The sequence below is a fragment of the Perca fluviatilis genome, chromosome 10 (genome assembly GCF_010015445.1).
Source record: "Perca fluviatilis chromosome 10, GENO_Pfluv_1.0, whole genome shotgun sequence".
NCBI classification, from domain to species: domain Eukaryota; kingdom Metazoa; phylum Chordata; class Actinopteri; order Perciformes; family Percidae; genus Perca; species Perca fluviatilis.
Genome location: NC_053121.1, coordinates 9405710 through 9431306, shown reverse-complemented (window position 1 = coordinate 9431306; position 25597 = coordinate 9405710). Strand labels below are relative to the sequence as shown.

The window sequence follows — 25597 nt, the reverse complement described above, 5'->3', positions numbered from 1 at the left end:
TAAATAATCAATATTTTATCATAATTTGTGTGTTTGCGTAGTATTTCTGGCGTCGTAGGACCCTGATGGCCAAGCCCATGGTCAAAGAGGCAGGAATGGCTTCACTGCTTCTGGAGAATCCGTATTATATCCTTGTATTGTCTTTTCACATCTGCTTCCTTTCCTTGTTTATTTTCCTTGATAAAAGGCAATCCCTGATAAACTATATTTTTGTTTTACTACTGTGCATCAGGTATACTGAGGTCAAGGCCAAGGTTCCACTTTTTTAGTGATATGGGTACGACATTTTCATTTCTTTAAACATTTTTGTGTTTTCAGTTTGAAAAGATAAATCACAAATAATAAAAACATTTCCCCAATTTGATCATTTGGAACTTGATAAATGGTCAAATGCCAAATGATGGGTTGCCGCTGCTTTAAAGGGGCACTACATTGACATAATAGGCAGAGTAAAATCTTCATGTGTAAAATCAGTGGAGCATCCCTTTAAATGTATTCAGTGTTTACCCAATAATTTGAATACCTAGTAGGCTAACATGCTGCTACTGCTTTGGAAACACAACAATGATGAAGACAATGAGTCTTGATGAAAAAAGCACATGAATCAGTAAGTATAAAAATAATATGATATTGCCTAGAGCAAGCACACACTGGCTGGCTACAGGAAAGAATTCTGAAAATCTGCTTTAAACATCTGAATTCCAACCTCTGATCATATGTTTGTATTTCCTTGTTATGTTAATCTGATGTATGCTAATGTTTATCTGTAAACATTTTTATTCCTTGACTGACCTTTTACATGGCTATCGTAAACCCAAAGACCAACTGTAAGTTCCCATTCACACACTAGTGGTAGCTTGATTGATTGATTATCAATTTATCAATTAGTTAGGTTTGCAAATCCAGACAGAAGTAGATGATAAAGCTTTCAGTTTCCAAATTGAAAAGCAAAATGAGAAAATGTAAAGAATTCTAAAACAAAATACCTGACAAAGGATCTTTAGTTTGCATTTGTTGGTATACATACATGACATTATGCTACATTTGATTGTGATTCTTTATTGAAAATAAAAACTAAAATCTGAAAGCAAAAAATGTGAATAGTTTGTAGATTCTGCTTTTTGTTTTGTATAATGCTGATTGGTAGACCATGTTTTTAGTACAGCAAACATCTGTACTTCAGTATAGACAGAAATAATGTGCACCTGTGTTTGTATACAATACAGCCTAAAAGATAGAAGATATTTTTTTTAAGCTGATACAGACATTGATATTTGAGAGTTAGAAAAAATTTAATGACAATATATCGGTCCATATTCCTGTTTTTACATACAGTAAACCTGCAACAATTGTCTGGGACATACTGAAAAAAGGGGCTCAGGGGAGAAATGAATTAGGTTACAGGATTGCTTTGAGACGTTTCTAGGGATGGTTTGGTGCTTTTTTCCACATGATTGTTATAATCCAAGTGAATTGTGTTACTGGAGTGATTTGAGACATTCCTAGGGATGATTTTAAGCTTCTTTTTTTTCATTAATGACTGTTGGAATCTGCTGTGAATACAGGTTAACTACAGCTGGTGTCCTCTGTAAGCTACAAACTGCTCAGAGCCACTTGGCAAGACCACAGGGCATGGTGGTTAAATACGATTTAAGTGGACACTGGGATAAATTCAGTTTAAAGTAAACAGGGACATTATTTGTGAGTATTTTAGGCGGTCCAGTCTAAAGAATGTGTCAGACCTGTTTGTGATGGGAGGGGCTTTGATCCTGGAGTCAACAGTGCTTCTCCATTGGCTGGAGAGAGAAGGTTACTGGCCACTAGGAATGACTGGCATCTCCATGGGAGGATATGTGAGTCACCAAAACAGCACACAAGCATGCATACAAATACAAGTGGGTTGAATATAAAACATAATCTATCCAAAGCTCATATTTTCCATGTGTTTCTTTGTGTCCAGATGGCGTCCCTGGCAGTGACTAACTGGCCAAAGCCCATCCCTCTGATTCCCTGTTTGTCCTGGTCTACTGCCTCTAGTGTCTTCACCACGGTAACACTCTTTTTACCTGACATAGATCAATAAGGAGAAATTCAGCTTTTAGAGTAGATTCAAGTTGATATCATGACCATACATTGTAGTAGAGGTGCTTTAAGTTTTTTACTCTCCTTACTGGTTGATAGAAGCTGTATCATTATGCAATCAAAACTGCAGCTTGATTAGATACATTATACATTGTACATGAACTCTGTGGCAGTGGTCTAGATATTAAAATTCTCTGCATATCCTATGGCTTTGAATGTTTAGACAACATGTTAGAAAAAGGACATTTGGTAACTTGTAAGTTTCATCCGTAAATCTTGACTTGTTAACATTTGGTGATGATTTTCTAATAGAAATTTTTTAGACAATTCAAAATTTCTATTTCTCAAATTCATTTATCCAATGGGATACATTGTGAAACTGTTAATTTTGTTGTTTATTAGGGAAACATTTATTTTATTAAAACAAAATATGCTCATCTACGTAAAGGAAATGCACCAACTTAGCAGAATGGTTCACTCTCATTCATAGTTATGTAAACATAAAAACACCTTAAAGGTTAAAGCTATAGTGCGTAGTTTCTGCTGCCCCCATGAGGAATTCTAAGAATCCTAAGGAATTCAAGTCCACATGATACAAGCCTTTCATGAGCCGACACCACGTCTGTCAATAGACTCATGGACAAGTTATTTCCTCAATCGTTTGTTTAAATAACAAAACACAACTAGAACTGCAAGCCGTTATGGCGGGGTCAAAGCCTCCCACGAAAGCGGAGCCCGCGAAAGGAGAACCCAAAATATGACGGCGGCGAGGCAAAAATCAGGAAATGTCACTAAGTGCGAGCTCCAAAGTCTGTAGTGTTAGTGAAATATAATAGCAAATTTCCCATTCATTGAGTAAAAGGCCGATCATCACCAAATCTGGTATAGAGCCGCAGAGTGGCAGTAAAAGGCCAAAACGCGTCTACGTTCATTTTAGAGCCCCCTAATGGCCGATCTTTGCCAAATTTGGTACAGAGGCTTGGAGTGGGATTTCGAACAATAATACAATAATAAAGTTCGTGTTTTGGGGCTTGTTTGGTTGTAAATTGTGCATACTTTAAAGGAGAACTCTGGGCAATTTTTACTTTAATCTTGATCGCTATGAATTTGTGAGTACTGTCGATAGCAAAAAAAACGAACAGAATCGGCCCTAGCAAACTTGAGTTGCTGCAGCTAATGCCCATAGCTCCCAGTTGGCTAAAACGGCAGTTTTGGGAGCATGTTCTAAAGAGTGCCTTTGTGCCTCAAAATGCAATTATAATGTCTGTGAAACATGCACAGGGCTCTTACGTGACAAGATGCGTTTTCAACTCAGACACCCTGCCGCTAGGTCGCCCTGCTAGCTGCCGTCTGGGATGAGTGTATTCAGTCAGGCTTCGATGATAATCATCAAGCAGCAGTTCCGTGTGTATTTGTAACTCATCTATTGTGTGTGACATCGATCTTGTGTGTGACATCGGCGTTGGTGGGTAGGAGTCTTGGCAGTGGTGATTTGTGTGGTAGTTTCCTTAACCGGGCTAGCAGGCCCAACCGGCGTCCTTGCTTCTGCTTCCTCGTCTGCCGCGGCCGACAACAAACGCCCGCTGGTCTGGTGGATGTCCTCCAGAGGACTCGTCATGCCTTCGCGGAGATAAATTTTAGTTTATTTCCCCCTCAAAAATAGGTAATTGAGCACTGCTTATGACCATATCGGTGACTATGTAACTACATGGAAACGGGATAAATGATGTCTGTGGCTTGGACAGTAATAGCTTGGACCCCTAATTATCCATTATACGTTATCTGCATTTCACAAAAGCTCCACAAGCGATTGCGCGCGTAATGTTAACAAGCTGGTTGGCTGACACATACACACACACACAGCCACAGCCAGAGGCAAGGGAGAGCAGCGTCTGACAGGGCAGAGACGTTTCTCTTTAACATACTTTTATTTAACAAGGGTTGTATAAAACATTGCTTGCCAAAATCTGCTCAAACTTTTTTATTTACATGAACAATACAGTTAGTTTTAAGAGTCCTGTTGTCATTCAGGTCTGATAATGCCTCTCGAATGAATGAAAAGTATAAGCTTTGGTGTCTCCCCATAAGTCTAAATAACATATGCCATTATTTATTATTTACACATAGGCTATTTATTATTTACACATAGGCTATGTTAAAGAGAGACCTATCTCTCTGCCCTTTCAGATGCTGCTCTTCTACTCCTCTGACTCCTGCTCTGGCTGCCCAGCGAGCTCGTAAACATTACGCCCGCAATCGCTATGCCCGCAATCGCTATGCCCGCAATCGCTTGTGGAACTTTTTAACTCCGAAAGACAGATAACCACAGGTTGTGGTTTATCTTATAATGTATAATTGTGTTTTGTTATTTAAACAAATGATTGAGGAAATAAACTTGTCCATGAGTCCATTGAGAGACTTCGAGCTGACAGCGGGGTCTGTGAGCAGCACTGGCAAGCCGGCGAGCAAGCGATCCCGGCTGCCACCAACTTGCTGTCACGTCAGACTGGAGCTTCTCAAGTCAAACAACATCGGAGCAAATGTGCAATTTGCCATACGTTTTTGTAAAAATGTCCATAGTCGAACTCTCGCATAAAAAAGTCTCCGAAGTGAATTTAGTGGTGAAATAGCAGACAAAAATTGTAAAACGTTTCCAGCTGTTGGCTGCTGCTACAATGGCAAACTCCCGATCTAGATTCTAGAATCGATTGCTTTTCTATGGATTCCCGGATGTTAACGCTGAATTTTAAACATTACATTTTACAGCTGAATATGGCCTGTTGAATTTGAGCAAGTTTAAAATATATTAGTTGAATTTTAAACATTGTGTTTTGCTTATGAATTTGTTATATTGAATATTTTTACGTAGAATTTGTTATTCTGAATTTATGAACTTAGAAAAATAAAGGTGAAAATTAGTTTTTGAAAATTTGAAGAGTAAAATTCAGAGGCAACAAATTCAGATACATAATTTCAATGCATAAATATTTTGTGCTAGAAATTCAATGGCTTTTTAATTTCAAAATCCGATGAAACAGATTTACTTCCATAGTCTTAATAAGCTTTGTAGCAATTCATTTCGCAATGGCTTAAATGTAACAGACATTCATTAATATCAAAAAGTTATACACTAAAGCGTAGAGTATTAAGATAGTCTTGGAAAAAATGTTAACCTATCCTTAAATGTTATGAATCGGTTCAAATCATAGACATATACAGTACATAGAGGACAAAATGTGGACATAGTCTCTGTAATGTCACCCATACGTTTGACAGCGGTAAAAGCAGCTAATTCAAAAATGGGCAAAGAAATGAAGTAGTTGTCATGCCGGGGGACATTAGCTATAGAGACCCAAAACCTTTTTTGTACCAGGCTGTAAAATGGTTTATTTTTTTTCTGTAAAGTTGGGCATTTTACGGGGATTGGCTCACTTTTGGAGCCAACCTCAAGTGACCATTTAAGGCATTGCAGTTTTTGGCACTTATTTTTCAGCACCGGAGATTGGTTAAAACCACAACCATGTCTGTGTGTAGGGTGTGCTGAGTAAAGCAGTGAACTGGAGAGAGCTGGAGAAGCAGTATGCCATTAACTCAGTGTATGAAGAGGAGATCATTAAGCTGTTGGAGTACTGTGGGGTATGTTATTCTTCAACTTTTTTTATAGATCACGTACTGATACTCGTACATAGTGATTGAAAAGATCTAGAATTTGTATATATTGTTTGGACTTCTTATATTAACCGGGGAGGTAGAAGGTCATATAAGGTTTGATAAGAATATAAAAAATGCCAATGAGTTAGTGTAAATGCTGGGTTTGACATTAAGAATGGGTCGACACGGGAGGCTCCAGGCTGCAGCCATACAGTCTCGAAGTGTTCCCAAACTTGCGATCTTAAAGAGGCCGGCTGTAACTCTTGTGGGTCGCCACCACTCACCATAGTCGTCCTTTCGGGCTGCTATCTCTGACTCACTCACTTGACCGTCGACCTGACAAAAAACTGCATGTAGGCGGAGGAGCTTGGCTAGCATGCAGAGCTAAGGCGGGGCTACAGATTAGGTGTCCCTAGGACCTGCGTATCTAACAGTAGTTCCGCATTACATTAATTAATTAAAGTTTTATTTATTTATTTTATTTAGTGACGCGTCGATGCAAATTATTTGTGTCGACGCATTTACGTAATCGATAACGTCAACAAATCGTCCCAGCCCTAGTGTTGATAGCCCCCATCACTGTTTTTGTATGGTTGTCTCAGTTTCAGACAAAGAGGACTGGATTTTATTTAAGAGCCACAACGGCGGTGAGATCGCTTAATTGCCTTTACATCCATGGTTGAACATGTGTAACGTTACTAAACTGCGAGTGATACAGAGAAGGTTAGTAACGGCCCCTGGCGCAGATGACAACCAAATTTGGGCTTTGCCTCTGGCACATTTTAATGCCACTATTCCATCATATACACTGATCTTAATTGCATATTTTAATGAGTTTGCCTCCCTAATTGTAAATGTTGTGAATTATTGTTAAGGAGAATTGGGTTTCTTGTGTATTTTAGCCCACACAGTTTGTAAATGGCTATTTAATATTCAAAACACGCCTATTCCTGACTGTTAAGAACTTTGTATTCTCTCAAGTGTTATTCTAGCAGTTACATGTTACTTTTATCACTGACTAGCAATAGAAATTATAACAATTGGTTAATCTGATAAATTACAAATTCATTCACATAAAATAAATTGTTTTATGTAGACTAGAAAATGCATTTCCTGCAGAAAATGCATGGGAATGCTGAATAGCTGAATTGCTAAAGCTAAACTGGATGAATAGCTTAAATCCGTAAGAAGTTGAAAAAGTGAGAGTAGTTGAAAAAGTGTATGAGTACGTATGAATTTCATTAAAAAGTTAAAAGCTTACGCTAAACTGAACTCTTGGCTTTAAAAGTTGAATAATGACAAAAGACGTAGAACATTGTGAGATCTGAGTATATTTTCTAACTGAATGACTCACAAATGCAGAAATATGAAACAAATTGTATGAAAAATCTTAAAGCTCAAATGCATTGCACTGCTGAAAAATCAGGAAAATTGTTAGTTGGAAGTAGGGCTGGGTACCGAATGTCGATACTTCTATGGTATCGAAAAAAATACTCCAATCCTATGAGTATCGAAGAATTATTTATTTTTCAGTGCCAAATTTCGGTTCCAAAAGCGTCTGAGCGCGTAAGCGCAAGCTTATCTGTCCTCTCTGCATATTGATACAGAGCGGAGCTCCGACCGAGACACACACACGGAGAGGTGTGGACGGAGTAAACTGTCTGCAGTTTTGTTGAAGTCACAGAGAGTCACGGTTGGTTTCAAGTGTAGTTACAGTTTTTTACGAGCCGAAAGCAGTCGCTGTGTGGTTGACGTTACACTTCCTCTTACTAGACAAGCAGCCACAACGGTGGTTTCTCTGCCCTGATGACTGACTGACAGGCTGAGCTTGCAAAGCAAGGCACTTTTATTAATGTTACTCTGAGTGAGCAGTTTTACCAGAATTATTTAATTTTGATAACAGTTTTGATTCACAATTAAGGTGGAAAATAAAAGCTTTGTGTTTAATGTATTTTTGTTGATGTTGAAATGGATTTTAAAACATATGGTATCGAAAAAAGTATTGTTAGGAACCGGCATCGAAACTGAGGTATCGAAATTGGCACCGGATCGAAAGATTTTGAACAATACCCAGCCCTAGTTGGAAGCTAAACTGCATTACCTAAGTGAAGAGCTAAAATACATTGTTAGAAAAGCTTGAAGCTGAACTGTAAACCTGTCAAAGATTTATGTTGAAATGAATTACCTGAAACGGCTGAAAGAAGAAATACTTTGTATTATTATCAGACATATACACTGCATAGAACAAAAAAGCATCAATTTAGCTAAGATGAGATGTGAAATATATTAGATGAAAAGAATGGGGCTGAATGAGAGGAAAGACAGAAGGAGAGAAGGAGAGGAGAGGAAAAAGAGAAAAAAGAGAGCAACTTCCAATTGCTACTAGTCGTTAACGGTCTTGCTCAGGGACACATTGATTGATGTATCACAGTAGGATTAGAACCCAGGTCTCCCAGGTCAAAAGTATGTGTCATTACCACTACACTATGACCGCTCAATAGATGGTAGATGCTCCTTCAGCTCTAATAAAGCCTTTCTTTGATCTGCAATTACCACACCTGCTGTTAATGTCACCTGTGCCACACTGCAGCTATTCAGACACTGACAGCAAGATCTCAAATAAAGGCTCAGACTGCCAAAACGATAACTGCTATCAGTCAAATGACGTCATCCTGAACACCACAAGGCCTTTGTGGAGAAGAGAGAGAGAGACAGACAGAAGGAGGGAGTGAGAGAGAGGAAGGGAGAGAGAGAGAGGAGTGATAGAGAGGAAGGGAGGGAGGGAGAGAGAGAGAGGAGTGATAGAGAGAGTGAGGAGGGAGGGAGGGAGGGAAGGAGACAGAGAGGGAGATAGAGAAGGAGGGGGGAAGACAGAAGGAGGCAGGTGGACAGAGAAGGAGGGAAGGAGACAGAGACAGAAACTGATGGAGAGAGGGGGGAGGGAGGCAGGGAGAGAGAGGAGGGAGGAAGAGACAGAAGGAGGGAGGGAGGCAGGGAGAGAGAGGAGGGAGGAAGAGACAGAAGGAGGGAGGGAGACAGAGGAAATAGAAAGAGGGAGGGATAGAAAGAGGGAGGGATGGAGACAGAGACAGAGAACGAGGGAGGGAGGGAGGGAGGGCAGGAGGGAGACAGAAGGAGGGAGGGAGACAGACAGACAGAGGGAGGGAGGAGGAGGGAGACAAAAACAGAGGAGGGAGGAAGACAGAAGGAGGGAGGGAGGGAGACAGATAAGGAGGGAGACAGACAGACGGACAGAAGTGGAACGCAAAGGATATAGACTAATGTTCATATTAATGCCTGTAGTATTCAAGTTGACTGTCTGTGAAAGGGTTGTCATGGCTACTAATGACCTGTGACCATTTTTGTAAACACCCTTTGATATCTGTGATGAGATCTCTTTGATCTGTAATCAGTTAACGACCAGAGCACCTGCTGTTAATATGTCACCTGTGGCGCACTGCAGCTATTCAGAGACACTGAGAGCGAGCTCTCAAATAAAGGCTCCAAAACGATAACTGCTATCAGTCAAATGACGTCATCCTGAGCACCACAAGGCCTTTGTGAACGTATCGGTATAAAAGTTATGTGGATAAACTTAAAAATGTGGCCATATCAGCGATTAAAAAAAAAAAAATGGTTCGCTCTGCATTTTGCTCAGAAATGTGGAGGATGTTTAACAGGGAAGTGAATGGAGGAAGATTTGGAACTCTTGTCATTTGGAAGCTCACCGAGCCAAAACTATAAGTCCTATCGCATAACTGAGCACATTGGCTGAAACTAGACAAAAATACCTACGTTTTTTGTATGACAAGTCAAAATTGTGGGTGTGAGAGCAATTTATAGAGCAAGGACAAAGATCATTTTTTAGTTGATGACATCGTCACTCTAGCCAGCGCAATACACACTCTGTTTATTTGATAAAATTTCCTGAAATGTACATTAAACTTTAACAGCTTTTTCACAAAAACTGTAAAAGATATCAAAACACTGAGCACACCCCGAATACCTGAATATTTTAAAGTTTAAAGTTTGAATCACGTCTGAAGGTGAAAGAATGTAGGAGGAGATACATTTTGAAGCAGAAGAGGATTTGAAGGATTTGAAGCATGCTCTCATTGACTTCAATGTTAAAAAGCTTAATATTTTAAAAAGTATAAATAGTAGAAATAGTATAGTAATAGTAGAATTTTAAAAGTTGAATGGTTTCAGCTATTAAGCTGAAAGTATGCAGAAGTTACGGAGAGCCAAAAAACGTATGGAATAATAAAAATGGCCGAACAGAATAACAATAGTTGGAATGCTGCATTCCCACTAATAAAATACAAATTTATCAAAAATAAAAATAAAATTCGGCCCCAAACGAGTCCACTGAACAGCAGTGCTCAAAGTACATACTTTACACATACAGTGGAACTTGCAGAACTTGAGCCTGAGCATTAGGGTTGGAAGTTCTGTTCTGGTACCCAATGGTACCTTTTATTGGTACTTTCCCTTTTGTAATAACAAAAACATTATTTCAATATTTTAGTTGTAAGGATAATTCCAAACCTTTTTATCCTATTTACTTAGAACATTGTTATTTATTTAGAATATTTTACACTCAAAACAAAATAAACTAAACTAAAAATAAAACACCTCCCTCTCCCCTCCCAAACCCATCACTACAGCCTATGAAATCAAATAATTATTAATTTCTTACTTTTATTCTTGTATTTGTATATTATTCTATTTTAGCCTGTTTTTATTTTCATGACCGTTTTTTAACTGCTCTTTAATGTTTTTATGTAAAGCACTTTAAATTGCCTTGTTGCTGAAATAAATAAAGTTGACTTGCCTTACAACCTCAGCCTGTCAGTCAGTCACCAGGACATAGAAACCACTGTTGTGCCTGCTTGTCTCAGAGGAAGTGTAACGTCAACAACACCACGACTGCTTACGCGCTCTCAGGTACCAAAATTTGGCACTGTCTGATTGAAAGTGAATTGGTCCTCGGTAGTACCGGCGCAATTCGGTCGGTACCCAAAAAAGAACAGAGTTCAGTACCCAACCCTACTGAGCATCTATGTCACTAAATCCAAACAATTCCATGCAACATAAGTGTTTTATTATTAATATAACCTACAATGTTAACAAAATCACCACTAGTCTTGTGGTTTTCATATTTAAGATGTACCTTGGCCTCTTGTGCTCCGTGGAGATCAGCTTTACAGTCTTCTATTTGTTTTAATTTTACATTGAAACACGAGAGCAGAGACTATTAATGATTGTGTGAATCATATCATAGTATATTACCTTTGCCTAAATAGTGACCTTTTCTAAAATATTGCTGGTTTTGTGAGCAATTCTAATCTGATGCCTGCAGTGCGCAATAGCATCATCAAATTAGGCGTGTCAATTACAGTGTGAGAAATAGGTGTGGCGTGTGAGCATGTGAACTGGTTGAGATGCGTGTATCTTACGGTGAATGTGTGAGACTTGAGAGTCCTGTGACAACTAACGTTACACTTGTTACTGTAAGTGCAATAAAACATTTGTGAGTAAAAAGCCAGTACTTTATGAATACACCTGTTTAACAGGGATCAACGTGTAGAAAAGCAATATATTTTGAACCTGTTGATTGCAAGTATGTTACTACCCACCACCGCTCTTATACAGCGCTACTCTGCAAATAGCAAATTGTTACAAACAAGCTAAAACGAAAGCTGTCTGTATGTAGTCGCATTGTTTATCTTAGACTGCCACGAATCTTGAAGTTTGGCAAATATTCGTAAACTTAACTGCTGGCGGAGACAAACCAGCTCTACCAGCGGCACATGCACATGGCTAATTATTATGCATGTTAATGACGTCATTGGACATGCCGTTGATTTCTGCATTCTTAATTCTTTCTAAACTTCACTCAGTATTAGCCTTCTGAAAATAAGTCCCTCTGTTGAATCGCCGTGCTGTAGGCTTTGTTTAGTCACGTTTACCTGGGCTTAGTAAATCGCTCTTTTGCATATCCAGTGTAAAAAGCCAGAGGCAGGAAGGGGAAGCGATTTAAATAGACTTAATTAGAGAGGTTTATATTGTGGCCACCAAAAATGTACTTTGTACTAAATTTAAAAGTAATTCTGCTGTAGAACTGATTCCTCTTACCAAATGCATACATGAACACACATGAGCATTAATAAGTCGTTGTATCTGTCTTTTTGTTTGTGTCACCACATTCGTCAGGCTGACTCCTTTAAAATGGGTCCAGAATTTGCCAAGAATGTGGACTCTTCAGAGCATCTGTTGGTCCTGTCTGGAGGTGACAGAGCGACAGTGGGTCTGAACTCCAAGGCTGGAGGGGAAGCCGAGGCTGGACGAGGCCTGTTTATTGGTGGCGGCCTGGAAGGGGGCAGTGCTAGAGTAGACCAATTGTTATCATCCGTGAACAGCAGTGGAATGAGCTTGGACACTCTACCAAGGTAATCAATTACTCATTGTAAATAAAAGTTGCTGATTTGTGTTCTTTACAAATTTTTAAAGACAAGGTTTCAAATATCACATACATATTTTAAATATTAACTTTTGCTCAAAAATGCACGGGTGTCTTTCCATTTTTATGTTTTCTGGTCCTATGTTCAACATGCTTCAACTGACACAACACATTCCAAACAAAATGCTTCTGCATACATTGGTAAGGTAAATAGATGTAAACAACTACTGTAGTCATGCATTGGGAAATTCTTTTGGTCACTACCCAAAGCTCATGACCATAATCTTAAAGGGGTGATAGAATGCAAAACCGATTTTACCCTGTCATAGTTGAATAACGCAGTTCGGTGGGTAAATAGGACATACATAGAAGCTCAAAATCCCATTAACACCCCTTTACTATGAAAATCTCATATTTTGAAACTGCCGCTGAAAACGGGCAAATCTCAACAAAGCTAGTTGCTTACGTAAGCCTCTCAGGACCTGTTCCTTTGTCACGCCCATGGGTGTATTAAGAGAACGGTCACGCCCCAGCATTTACATAGGCTACACAACTGACCTGAGATCAGGTAGTCTTCTGAATCTAGGTCGCGCAGATCTCTGCTATTTCATTACAAAATTCACTTCTGAAACTTTTTTATGTGAGAAATCAACTATGTAGAGCTCAAATATGGGCCGAAAATGGATGGCTAATTGCAAATTTTGTCCGACTGTGTGTCGGGATTTAGCTGCCGGTGCTGCCTGTGTTGTTGCCTCGCCGCCTGGCCTGCCTTCCTTCACAGACCCCGGCCTGCTGTGAGCTCGATTGAGCTCCGTTACGGCTGGCAGGCCACAGCACTCGATACCCGCGCAAAGTCACCCTTTTTGGGCTAATGGACTACCAAACACCGCTGCTCTGACAGAGCTCCAGGGCCTGCAACTCCCTTCTTCCTGCTAACTAAATGCCCGGTGTATGTTAGTGAGAGCGCGGTCAGCGAGCTTGTTACTCCAACGATCTCTTACCACAGGTTCCAGTTAATCTTTTAATGTGTGTAATTATAATGTGTTGAGTTATTTAAACGAACGATATATAAACGAAATAAACACCGCTTGTCCGCGAGTCTCATTGATAGAGCCTGCGGCTGGATGTAGCTCTATCAATGAGAGCTAGCTAGCCTCCTCTTAGAATTCCTCTGAAATTCACAAATATTCATTAACTTGAAATCGGACACGGTTGTTAGCTTTACAAAACATTTAGGTAGATGTTGTATAAGTGGCGTGACGAAATTCAAACTGTAAATATACTCAAATTACGCCGAAAATGAAGCTAACTATCCGTGATTTGTAGCTACACATAGCTAGGATTGAAGGGACAGTCGCAGCTAACGAAACCCCTAATCTTCACAAATATTCATTAACTTGAAATCGGAGCTTTATAAGACATTTAGGTAGATGTTGTATACGTGGCATGACATGTGTGTAACATGTGGTAAGAGATTACTGGTGTAACAAGCTCGCTGACCGCGCTCTCACTCTCACACACGGGCCATTTAGCTAGCTAGCTGGAAGAGGGGAGCTGCAGGCCCTGGAGCTCTGTCAGGGCAGCAGCGTTTGGTAGGCCATTAGCCCAAAAGATTGTGACTTTGCTCGGGTATGGAGTGCTGTGGGCTGCCAGCCATGACGGAGCTCCAAGTACATCATAGCAGGCCGGGGTCTGTGAAGGAAGGCAGGCCGGGCGGCGAGGCAGCAACACAGGCAGCACCGGCCGCTGAACTCCGACACACAGACTTACCAAATTTGCAATTAGCCATACATTTTTGTAAAACGGCCCATATTTGAGCTTTTTATAGTTGATTTCTCTCTTTAAAAAAGTCTCAGAAGTAAATTTAATAACGAAATAGACCGACAAACAATGTATAACTTTGCAGTGTCTGAAATATGAGACCTGCTGTCGAGTCTCCCATGTGTTTCTATGTAGTTTGCTCAAACCAATCACTGTGCAGCTCATTCTAAATATTCATGAGCATACCATATTTGGAAGAAAAGCTCTTGTTCCAAATAGAGCCATATTCACAGGGTAGTTAAGGGCCTAATAAAATAGCATTCGGGCAATTTACAGCCCAACCAATGTTACATACCCTATTAGGAGACCTTAAGGAACAGTGTCAAATACCCTATATAATCATTCTATCACCCCTTTAAGCTTTGCTTACTAGCTCAGCTCCGTATTCATCACAACGGTCCGGTACAACAGATGCATTACAATCTGCCTTTCCTTCTCTAGTAGGGACTTGACGTATGGACCAAGTATGGAGTGTGGACGTCCGACCTGTGACGGTTTCCTGCATGTCTTCCCCTCTCTCTCCCCTTTCATATCTGAGCTGTCCTATCCATGAAAGGCAGAAATGCCCCAAAAAATTATCTTAAAAAATGAAGAAGTGCTATTTCACCTCCTAGGCACTGACGAGGTACCATTCCGCAAAGGTGCTCGGGCTGACAAAATAAAAGTACATTATATTTAATCTCCTGTACTTGCGGGAGCAGCTGACATCCAACATGGAGGGAGCAATCCACCATTTTCCAGCAGAGAGCCAGCCTTGTGGCAACATAAAGAGGCTTGTCAGCCAAGATAATTTAAGCTTTTATTGTCTCCTATAGGAGAAATTCTTCTTGGGCATTCAAGAGAAACAAATGGCAACACATCGCGCATAAAACACATAATGAACATACAGTTAACCTACATAGAACATAATCATACATTATCTCATCCAATGCTTCAATGAACATCTAATAACCACACACAATACCCCCCTCCCCCACCTTTCCTCACATTCACAGAAGAACAGAAGAGAACCAACAACACATCCTTCCCCTCGTATTGCACTTAATTTTGATAATGATTGTACATTTCCCGTTAACTCATGCTGTGGTCAATAACTTCTGTATTGCACAATGCCCAATTACATAATCCCATATAAAAATTTAACATAGCATATATATATATATATATATATATATATATATATATACATACATACATACATACATACATACATACATACAGTACAGGCCAAAAGTTTGGACACACCTTCTCATTCAATGCGTTTCCTTTATTTTCATGACTATTTACATTGTAGATTCTCACTGAAGGCATCAAAACTATGAATGAACACATATGGAATTATGTACTTAACAAAAAAGTGTGAAATAACTGAAAACATGTCTTATATTTTAGATTCTTCAAAGTAGCCACCCTTGGCTTTTTTTGATAACTCTGCAAACCCTTGGTGTTCGCTCAATGAGCTTCATGAGGTAGTCACCTGAAATGGTTTTCACTTCACAGGTGTGCCTTGTCAGGGTTAATTAGTGGAATTTTTTCACTTATTAATAAAAAAAAGTACATAATTCCATATGTGTTCATTCATAGTTTTGATGCCTTCAGTGAGAATCTAAAATGTAAATAGTCATAAAAAAATAAAAAGGAAACGCATTGAATGAGAAAGTGTGTCCAAACTTTTGGCCTGTACTGTATGTATATATGTATGTATGTATGTATGTATGTATGTATATATATGTATATACATACATACATACATACATACACACACACACACACACACACACACACACACACACACACACACACACACACACACACACACACACACACACAGTACTGTGCAAAAGCTTTAGGCAGGTATGAAAAATGCTGTAAACTAAGAATGCTTTCAAAAATGGAAGTGTTAATAGTTTATTATCAATTAACAAAATGCAGTGAATGAACAGAAGAGAAATCTAAATCAAATCAATATTTGGTGTGACCAGCCTTTGCCTTCAAGACAGTATCAATTCTTCTAGGTACACTTGCACAAAGTCTTTGAAGGAACTCGGTTGTAGGGCTGCAGCTATCGATTATTTTAGTAATCGAGTATTCTACCGATTATTCCATCGATTAATCGAGTAATCGGATAAGAAATACTTAGTAAGAAATACTTAGTAAACAGCAATAGTAAATATTTATTATTGCTGTGTACTAAAAAAAGGAACAAAATTTCTTTTGCCAAATTCCAAGTACATTTTTGGTGGCCCAAATGTTAATATTTTTCACCCCCTTCCCCTTCTTGCCTCTGGCTCTTTGCACTGGATATGCAAAAGAGCTGTTCACTGACCAGAGGGTAAATATGACTGTACAAAGCTTACAGCAGGGCTATTCAACTACACTGTTCTGGGGGACACATTTTCAGAAGGCTAATACACAGTGAGGAGAAAGAATAAAGAATGCAGAAATCACCGGCATGATGACGTCATTCACGTGCATATTAAGTAGCCATGCTGGGGGGAGGAGCCGGTTTGTCTCCGGCAGCAGCTAAGTTTCCAAAGATTAATAGCAAACTAATAAACAGACTACAAATCGACAGCTTTCGTTTTAGTTTGTTGGTAAAACATCGCTATTAGCAGAGTAGCATGCTGTTGGCTAGTTTTGTAAAACATCGCTATTAGCAGAGTAGCATGCTGTAGGCTAGTTGTGTAAAACGAGAGCAGCAGACGTTAGCTACCTACACTGGATGTTTTCTACAGAGATGATGTAGCAGCGTGTTTGCAGCTTAAAATGATCCCAACCTTTCTGTCGTTTTCTCTCGCCTGTCTCTTCACTTAGACCCTCGCTATTTTCGTCTTCCTTCATTTGTAATGTGGGCCGTCAGTCTTGTGTCCACAGAAGCGTCAAACTGTGCGCTAGTAATAATCCTCCGTGCGGAAACACAGTGAGCCGTACAACCTTAATTACATTGATTTAACGAAGCTTCGAGGCAAAGAATTTTGCTTCGAGGATTTTTTGTAATCTAATTATTTTAGTTATTCGAGGAATCGTTTCAGCCCTACTCGGTTGGTAGGTTATTCCAAACATCTTAGAGAACTAACCACAGATCTTCTGTCTCTTCATGTTATCCCAGACAGACTCGATGATGCTGAGATCAGGGCTCTGTGGGGGCCGTGCCATCACTTCCAGGACTTCTTGTTCTTCTTTACGCTGAAGATAATTCTTAATGACTTTGGCTGTATGTTTGGGGTCGTTGTCCTGTTACAGAATAAATTTGGGGCCAATCATACGCCTCCCTGATGGTATTGCATGATGGAGAAGTATCTGCCTGTATTTCTCAGCATTGAGGACACCATTAATCCTGACCAAATCTCTAACTCCATTTGCAGAAATGCAGCCCCAAACTTGCAAGGAATCTCCACCATGCTTCACTGTTGCCTGCAGACACTCATTATTGTACCGCTCTACAGCCCTTTGGTGAACAACCTGCCTTATGCTACAGCCAAATATTTAAAATTTTGACTCATCAGTCCAGAGCACCTGCTGCCATTTTTCTGAAACCCAGTTCCTATGTTTTCGTACATAGTTGAGTTGCCTGGCCTTGTTTCTATGTCGGAGGTATGGCTTTTTGGCTGCAACTCTTCTATGAAGACCACTTATGGCCAGACTTCTCCGGACAGTAGATGGGTGTGCCTGGGTCCCACTGGTTTCCGATTTCAAAGGGAAATAAGCTTGATGTGTTTTTTAAGTTTCCTTGGCCGACCACTGTGTCTACGATCCTCGACGTTCCCTGACTTTTTGCAAGTGTACCTATAAGAATTGATGCTGGTTTGAAGGCAAAGTAACACCAAATATTGATGTCATTTAGATGTTTTTTTGGTCGCTCACTTTGTATTTTGTAAATTGATAAAAATAAACAATCATTATTTATATTTTTGAAAGCATTCTTAGTTTACAGCATTTTTTCCACACTACTGTGTGCACATTATATATATATATATATATATATATATATATATATATATATATATATATATATATATATATATATTTTGCACCAGTACCCTATCATTACACATCCTATAACCATAATGTTATGTACCTTATTTAGTAGTATTAGTCATACATACATCACTGCAGCCAATACACACACACACACACACACACACACACACACACACACACACACACACACATCTTATCTCTTATTATTTATTAATTTGATTGAAAGCGGCACAAATGAGAATTTGTACCTGTTAAGCTTGCAATTTGGTAACCTGTACCTTCTGCCTGAAGGCATCAGCTCAAACTCACTATACACGACGTGATTTGGGTCGTTGGTGATTTTAAGTAGACGTAGTATAGTATAGCCGTAGCATCTGAAAATGTAATAATGTGGTTATTTCTATTGTTTCTGCAATCATTTGTGTATATTATAAAAAGTAAAGGAGAGCTTACACAGCCTTGAGGGGCACCTGTACTTATGTTCAGAGTATCAGAAAGAGTAGAGTTGACTCTTACCTGCTGCTTCCTGTCTGTCAGAAAAGAACCATACCATCTAATAATGAAGGGGCTCACCTCCCATCTGTTGTAATTTACATAAGTGTCTGAGGGAGGATACAATTAAATGCAGAGCTGAAGTCCATAAATAATAATCGAACATAAGTTGATGGATTTTCAAGGTGCTTTAAGATAGTGTACAGTTGTGATTAAAGCCCGAGACACACTAAGCCGATAATCGGCCGTCGGACAGTCTGGCGAGGTCAGTGACTCAAGTCTGTTCGGTGTGTTCCGTGCCGTCGTCCGTCCGAGGGGCCGTTGGCCTTCATTTTGGCCAATTTGACATGTTGAATCGGAAGGCAGGCACTGCCGGCAGTCGGACTCAAATGACCAATCTGATTGGTAGAGTGCTATCCCGGAAACGAGGAGCAGGATGAGCGTGAATAGAGTCCTCAAAATCTGACGAAAATCTTTTAAACTGACCTTTGTCGATCTGAAATGAAGACAGATTCAGCAACTGCATGGCCTATTTCTCGCTTAAAATGTTTTCAGAAACCTGTTTCGTGAACTATTTTAGTACAATATGAGATTGTATTCTGAACAAGCCGCCATTACAGTCTGTCTTTCAATTTCCGGATTAACCAGACCGGTTTTCATTTTTGGGCGACAATACAGATTAGCGCCGCCTGCTGTTATGGAGACGTATTACGTCTCGTCGCTTTGGTGTGTTCCGAGGCACTTTGTTGACCAACTCGGTGAGACTCATCAGTCCAACTGCCTCTTCTGCCGAGGGTCGGCCATCTGGTCGGTGTGTCTGGGCCTTAAGGCATCGTCAGTACCCCTGCCATTATTATAGGCAAATTGGTAAGGGTCCAAAAGATGCTGTACCTCGCTCCTTAAATTACCAACCATTATACGTTCTAATGATTTCATCACTATTGATGTCAGTGCTACTTTTTTTTTAGGCACAGGAATGACAACAGATGTTTTCCAAATACAGACTTGCCAACCTGTGCGCATTTTACGTAGTAGATACGCATTTTGACATCAAAATACAGTGATACAATTTGTCACTTTAAACTACCTGAAAATCAAGTGACTGCTTTGAGTTCACTCGTTGACGTGCAGTAGCCGTCTCAGTCTAACACTTGATGGTAGTAGGCTAAAACAGCGTAGCTGGCCGGCACTGACTGACTGACTGACAGACAGACAGACTTCAGTAATGATATAGCAGACGAACGATGTATAATATTTCTGAGATCTGCGCGACCTATTCAGAAGACTAAGCTGACCTCAGGTCAGTGGTGTATGTAAATTTTGGGGCATGACAAAGTTACAGACTAGAGCCAAATAAGGTTGATGTCAACTATGAGCTTTGTTGAGATTCGCCCGTTTTTAGTGGCAGTTTCAAATTTTGAGATTTGCATATGTAACCCACTCTTGGTAAAAACACTTCACTCTAGGTTCGGGGAGCTGAGTTAGAGTGCAATAACCATAACACAACACAAAAGAGGTGTAATTTAACTGCAACTTTAGTAGATGAATGAATTGCAAAGAAATCTACATTTACCATAAAACCATAAACAGGCCCTTTTTAAACAAAATAAAATTGTCCTTGTGTGGAGTTCTCCAAAATGTCTATCCAGGTCAATGTCTGATGAGTAGTGGTTCCTAAGTTCCAGTCTAACGGAAGTTAAATCAGTCAAAAGTCATGAGTCAAAGTTCAAAGTGCAATATTGCCTATGTAAATCTGCTGTGGGTACCAATCTGTGGAACTGGCACAATCCTACCACATACCAGATATTTCATCCAGCAGTTTCAATAGCAACGGAGATCCGATTTCCTGGAAGTCGCACAGGGTGGCTCGCCATCTACTGGGTCAGTGGTTTTCCTCGTTGAATCTCCGTAGTCACAAAAGACCTGACCTGCAGTTACAAACAGGCTCATAGTCTCCGTTCTGTTTCATCTTATACTTCTCTTATATAGCTCACATATTTCTGTTGTACAACAGAAATATGTGAGATATGTGACCAGGTCATAACAGATCAGATAGTAACAAATCAAAATAGTCACTGGCTAAGTGAAAATACTTCTGCTGAAACATTATTATTCTTTGGTTCACTCTCATGTTTTGAATAATGCTAGAATTATTTTTGTTCTAACAAAATATGGTTAACATATAAACACAGTGTAAATAGACATAAAAGACAATCCACAATTTAGCTTACCACCCTATTTAGGCATATATTTAACATTAAACACACACACCCTTTAATTTTACTTACTCCGTGAAAGCAAAATGTATTTTTCTGTAAACAGTACCTGCTTCACCAATGGAGTACACAGAAATGGCCCTTAAAAGTACAGTGAATTACATTTCTTAGTTCACTATTTCTCAATAGAATACTGCTTGTAAAATTCAACCATTTCCAGCAACACTAATAAAAGTGACCAAAAAGGTTAACGTATTAGCCAAAATTATCGTAACTGTAATTTCTTATGTTGAAATAACCTCGTTGCAACTAGCAAAATAGCACTGAATAGCTAGCTTACCGAGGCACAAAGTGCAGCATTTTGAGATGAAACCGGCACTTCTTGTTGTTTCACGGCTTCCTCAGGGAACCTCAACAATGCCAATAATCTTTACAACGTCTCTCTAAGTAGTCTTCAACCTCTGCAAAACCTTGTGTCGTACGGTGCACGTTTTTAGCTCAAGACGTTAGCTTGGAGAGAAAACCTTCACTGGGCTCTTTTTTCCTGCTTCCTCAGAATGCACTGTAAAACGTCCGGTTAAACCGACAGTTGCAAAAATGGTAAAAAAATAAAATAAGTGATTTATCTCAAATTTATTTGACAAAATAAACATTAACTTTAATCTACATAAATAATTCAGTAGTTTATAACTTTTATTTCGATTATAATTTTAACCCAATTTTCGACAGGGTTACACATAGGAAAGAGGTGTCAATGGAATTTTGAGGTTCTATGTATGTTATTCAACTATGACTAGGTAAAATCAGTTTTGCATTCTATCACCCCTTTAAGTTTCCCCCTCAGGTCACAGCAACTTACTTAGTTTTTTTCGATTGCTAAACGACCGTAGGCACAACTGGAGTCAGGTGCAAAACTCTAACTACAGTCTGCACAGCAGCAGTTCATGTGGACCACACTCTAGTTCGTTTTTCATTGCTTGAACACAGTTTTCAAAACTCTACACACTTATCCCATGACTTTAACCACAACGTGCACAACACTGTAGATTTACAGCACTTTGTTCAAATGCTAATACACTGCTGTCAAAACTGTTAACCACACATTCAAAACAGAATAGATTTCAGTCTGGTGCCTATCAAACACAGCTGATTGCAATTTTAGCTGAAAGCCTAAGAAGGTGTCTTGTTTTAGACTAGTTAGTGAACATATATGGTATTTATATAGAGAAAGCTCAGAAAGCCTTTTTTTTGTATACAAACACCAAATAAGAATAAAACAATTATACACTGTACCGTTTGAGAGAAACCGGTAAAAGAGCAAAGATACCAACATGTCCAGGTAAGATGTCTGAGGTTATGTACACAGCTATAAAAAAAAAGTGAAAAACACTATCTTTACAATAGTAAAACTGTGTTCTTACTGTTTTTCAGAAAGTAATGGAGGTGAAAGCAATAGAAACGCCACATTCATTTGTAATTAGAGATGATGCAGACATCCAATGTGATGAAGAAAACTTGCCACATGATGCTGGAGAGAGGCAGGATTAGTCAAACTATTCTTTGTTACTGTTATGTACCTTTAGTTTTTGTCCCCAGCAATTCCATAAATTACTAGAGACAAAATACTATACTGAAGAAAACTGCTGATTTTCATTCCTTCTTGTTTACCTTATCTAAAAATTGGTATATTATACAATCTATATTTTTTTTTATTAACTATTGAGTAGTGTCACTCAAATTGTTCAAACTGTAAAGATGAGAAAGTTTGTCGTTTCTGTATTGGTGTTTGATGCTAGTGTTTTTACCCTCAGTGTGTTCTGAGTGACAGTGTGTGTTATCTCAGTGAGGCTTGTGCATAGTGTTTGGCTGCACTGAGCCTGTTTTGAGACGCGTGTTAAGAGTTGTGTTGCTTTGAATGAGTTTTGCAGGTGATGTGTGTTTAGCTCAGGTGACTGTTGGTAATGCAGACTGTGGCTTGAGTTTTGCACATGCGACTCCAGTTGTGCCCACTGTCGTTTAGCAATTGAAAAAAACTGTAATTGATTTCAGAAGCTAAAGGTCTAGTTCTGTTTCCTCTGTAATCAGGAATCCGGGCTGCACAAATTGGGAAAGGGCTTCGGTGTTGATCGCTAACCCACGACTAGCATAAATCCAATAACAAAGCACTACTTGGGTCAGATTGGGTAGAGATAATCTACAAAGGACAAAGAGATTTGCCTGTTGAAACTATGTAATAGATAAATGACCCAAAGAAGATGCATCTGTGGTTTTGTTTCTACTACTTCTAGAGATTCAAAAAAATACTTGGTAAATAGGGTGTGTTTGGACTGATTCAGAAACGTATACGTTTTCTTTTTTGGTATCCCACACAATTTCTTTGCACAATTTTGACAAAAAATTTTGTTGCAGAGATGATAGCATAAATTTTGTGCTATCACAATCAAATCGAATTACAATGCTATGCTGGAAGCAAATTTCGCAATATGTTATTTATTATTTGTTGTTTTGATTTTTTTTGTTTTCTAAGAAGCCTTCTTGCAAACAACACACTGCTTGGAAAGAAGACGGATTTTGCCAAATGCTGTCGGCCATCATTACATAGAGAATCTATAAGCTTCATGAAGGGAGTGATGGACGAATGTACACACATGGCCAACTTCTCTGGTAAGTTTATAGTGCAAACACAGATTTACAGGCAATGTTTCTAATTAGTATCCTAACAATATAGGACAAAAATAGGACAGAGGAAGGCAGAAACATATAACATATATATATTTATATATATATATATATAAATAAAGTGTATATATATGTATGTATGTGTGTACAGTGCCTTGCGAAAGTATTCGGCCCCCTTGAACTTTTCGACCTTTTGCCACATTTCAGGCCTCAAACATAAAGATATAAAACTGTAATTTTTTGTGAAGAATCAACAACAAGTGGGACACAATCATGAAGTGGAAAGAAATTTATTGGATATTTCAAACCTTTTAAACAAATAAAAAACTGAAATATTGGGTGCAAAATTATTCAGCCCCCTTAAGTTAATACTTTGTAGCGCCACCTTTTCGACGATTACAGCTGTAAGTCGCTTGGGGTATGTCTCTATCAGTTTTGCACATCGATAGACTGACATTTTTGCCCATTCCTCCTTGCAAAACAGCTCGAGCTCAGTGAGGTTGGATGGAAAGCGTTTGTGAACAGCAGTTTTCAGTTCTTTCCACAGATTCCGATTGGATTCAGGTCTGGACTTTGACTTGGCCATTCTAACACCTGGATATGTTTATTTGTGAACCATTCCATTGTAGATTTTGCTTTATGTTTTGGATCATTGTCTTGTTGGAAGACAAATCTCCGTCCAGTCTCAGGTCTTTTGCAGACTCCATCAGGTTTTCTTCAGAATGGTCCTGTATTTGGCTCCATCCATCTTCCCATCAATTTTAACCATCTTCCCTGTCCCTGCTGAAGAAAAGCAGGCCCAAACCATGATGCTGCCACCACCATGTTTGACAGTCGCGGATGGTGTGTTCAGGGTGATGAGCTGTGTTGCTTTTCGCCAAACATAACGTTTTGCATTGTTGCCAAAAGTTCGATTTTGGTTTCATCTGACCACAGCACCTTCTTCCACATGTTTGGTGTGTCTCCCAGGTGGCTTTTGGCAAACTTTAAACAACACTTTTTATGGATATCTTTAAGAAATGGCTTTCTTCTTGCCACTCTTCCATAAAAGGCCAGATTTGTGCAGTATACGACTGATTGTTGTCCTATGGACAGAGTCTCCCGCCTCAGCTGTAGATCTCTGCAGTTCATCCAGAGTGATCATGGGCCTCTTGGCTGCATCTCTGATCAGTCTTCTCATTGTATGAGCTGAAAGTTTAGAGGGCGGGCGGGTCTTCGTTAGATTTGTAGTGGTCTGATACTCCTTCCATTTCAATATTGCTCCTTGCACAGTGCTCCTTGGGATGTTTAAAGCTTGGGAAATCTTTTTGTATCCAAATCCGGCTTTAAACTTCTCCACAACAGTATCTCGGACCTGCCTGGTGTGTTCCTTGTTCTTCATGCTCTCTGCGCTTTACACGGACCTCTGAGACTATCACAGAGCAGGTGCATTTATACGGAGACTTGATTACACACAGCTGGATTCTATTTATCATCATTAGTCATTTAGGTCAACATTGATCATTCAGAGATCCTCACTGAACTGGAGAGAGTTGCTGCACTGAAAGTAAAGGGTAATTTTGCCCCACTTTTTCCAGTTTTTATTTGTTAAAAAAGTTTGAAATAGCCAATGAATTTCGTTCCACTTCATAATTGGGACCCACTTGTTGTTGATTCTTCACAAAAATTACAGTTTTATATCTTTATGTTTGAGGCCTAAATGTCATTAACTTCAAATACTTTCTAGCACTGTATTTTGTATTTTTTATTATTTTTTTTTTTTTTTGATGATGTGTATGTATGTGTATGTATGTATGTATGTGTATGTATATGTATGTATTATTTTCTTTTTTTTTTTTTTTTTTTTTTTTTTTTTTTTCTTTTTTGTGTTGTTTTTTTTTTTTTTTTTATTTATTTTTTTTTTGTTTTTATTGATTATATTATATTTTTTTATTTTTGATATTATTGTTTATATATATGTATTATATATGTGTATATATGTGTGTATATATGTGTATATATGTGTATATATGTGTATATATGTGTATGTATATTGTGTATATATGTGTATGTATATATGTGTGTATATGTATATATATGTGTATATATATATGTATATATATGTGTATATATATGTATATATATGTATATATATGTATGTATATATGTGTGTATATATATGTATATATATGTACATATATATATGTATATATATATGTGTGTATATATATAT

General features: G+C 38.8%; 1 protein-coding gene across 6 annotated transcripts in view; it reads left to right on the top strand.

Annotated features, from left to right (window-relative positions):
- abhd18 (abhydrolase domain containing 18) overlaps positions 1-25597 on the top strand; it is a 100587-nt gene that overhangs the window by 26557 nt on the left and 48433 nt on the right. For 3 of the 6 annotated variants that reach the window (XM_039814321.1, XM_039814322.1, XM_039814318.1), the window contains 7 exons: positions 42-126; positions 800-827; positions 1715-1853; positions 1961-2050; positions 5617-5718; positions 11950-12185; positions 23234-23370. In XM_039814321.1, coding sequence (XP_039670255.1) covers positions 42-126; positions 800-827; positions 1715-1853; positions 1961-2050; positions 5617-5718; positions 11950-12185; positions 23234-23370 — 817 coding nt within the window. The remainder of the gene's footprint in view (positions 1-41; positions 127-799; positions 828-1714; positions 1854-1960; positions 2051-5616; positions 5719-11949; positions 12186-23233; positions 23371-25597) is intronic. The other 3 variants (XM_039814319.1, XR_005640546.1, XM_039814320.1) reach the window with 3 other exon arrangements.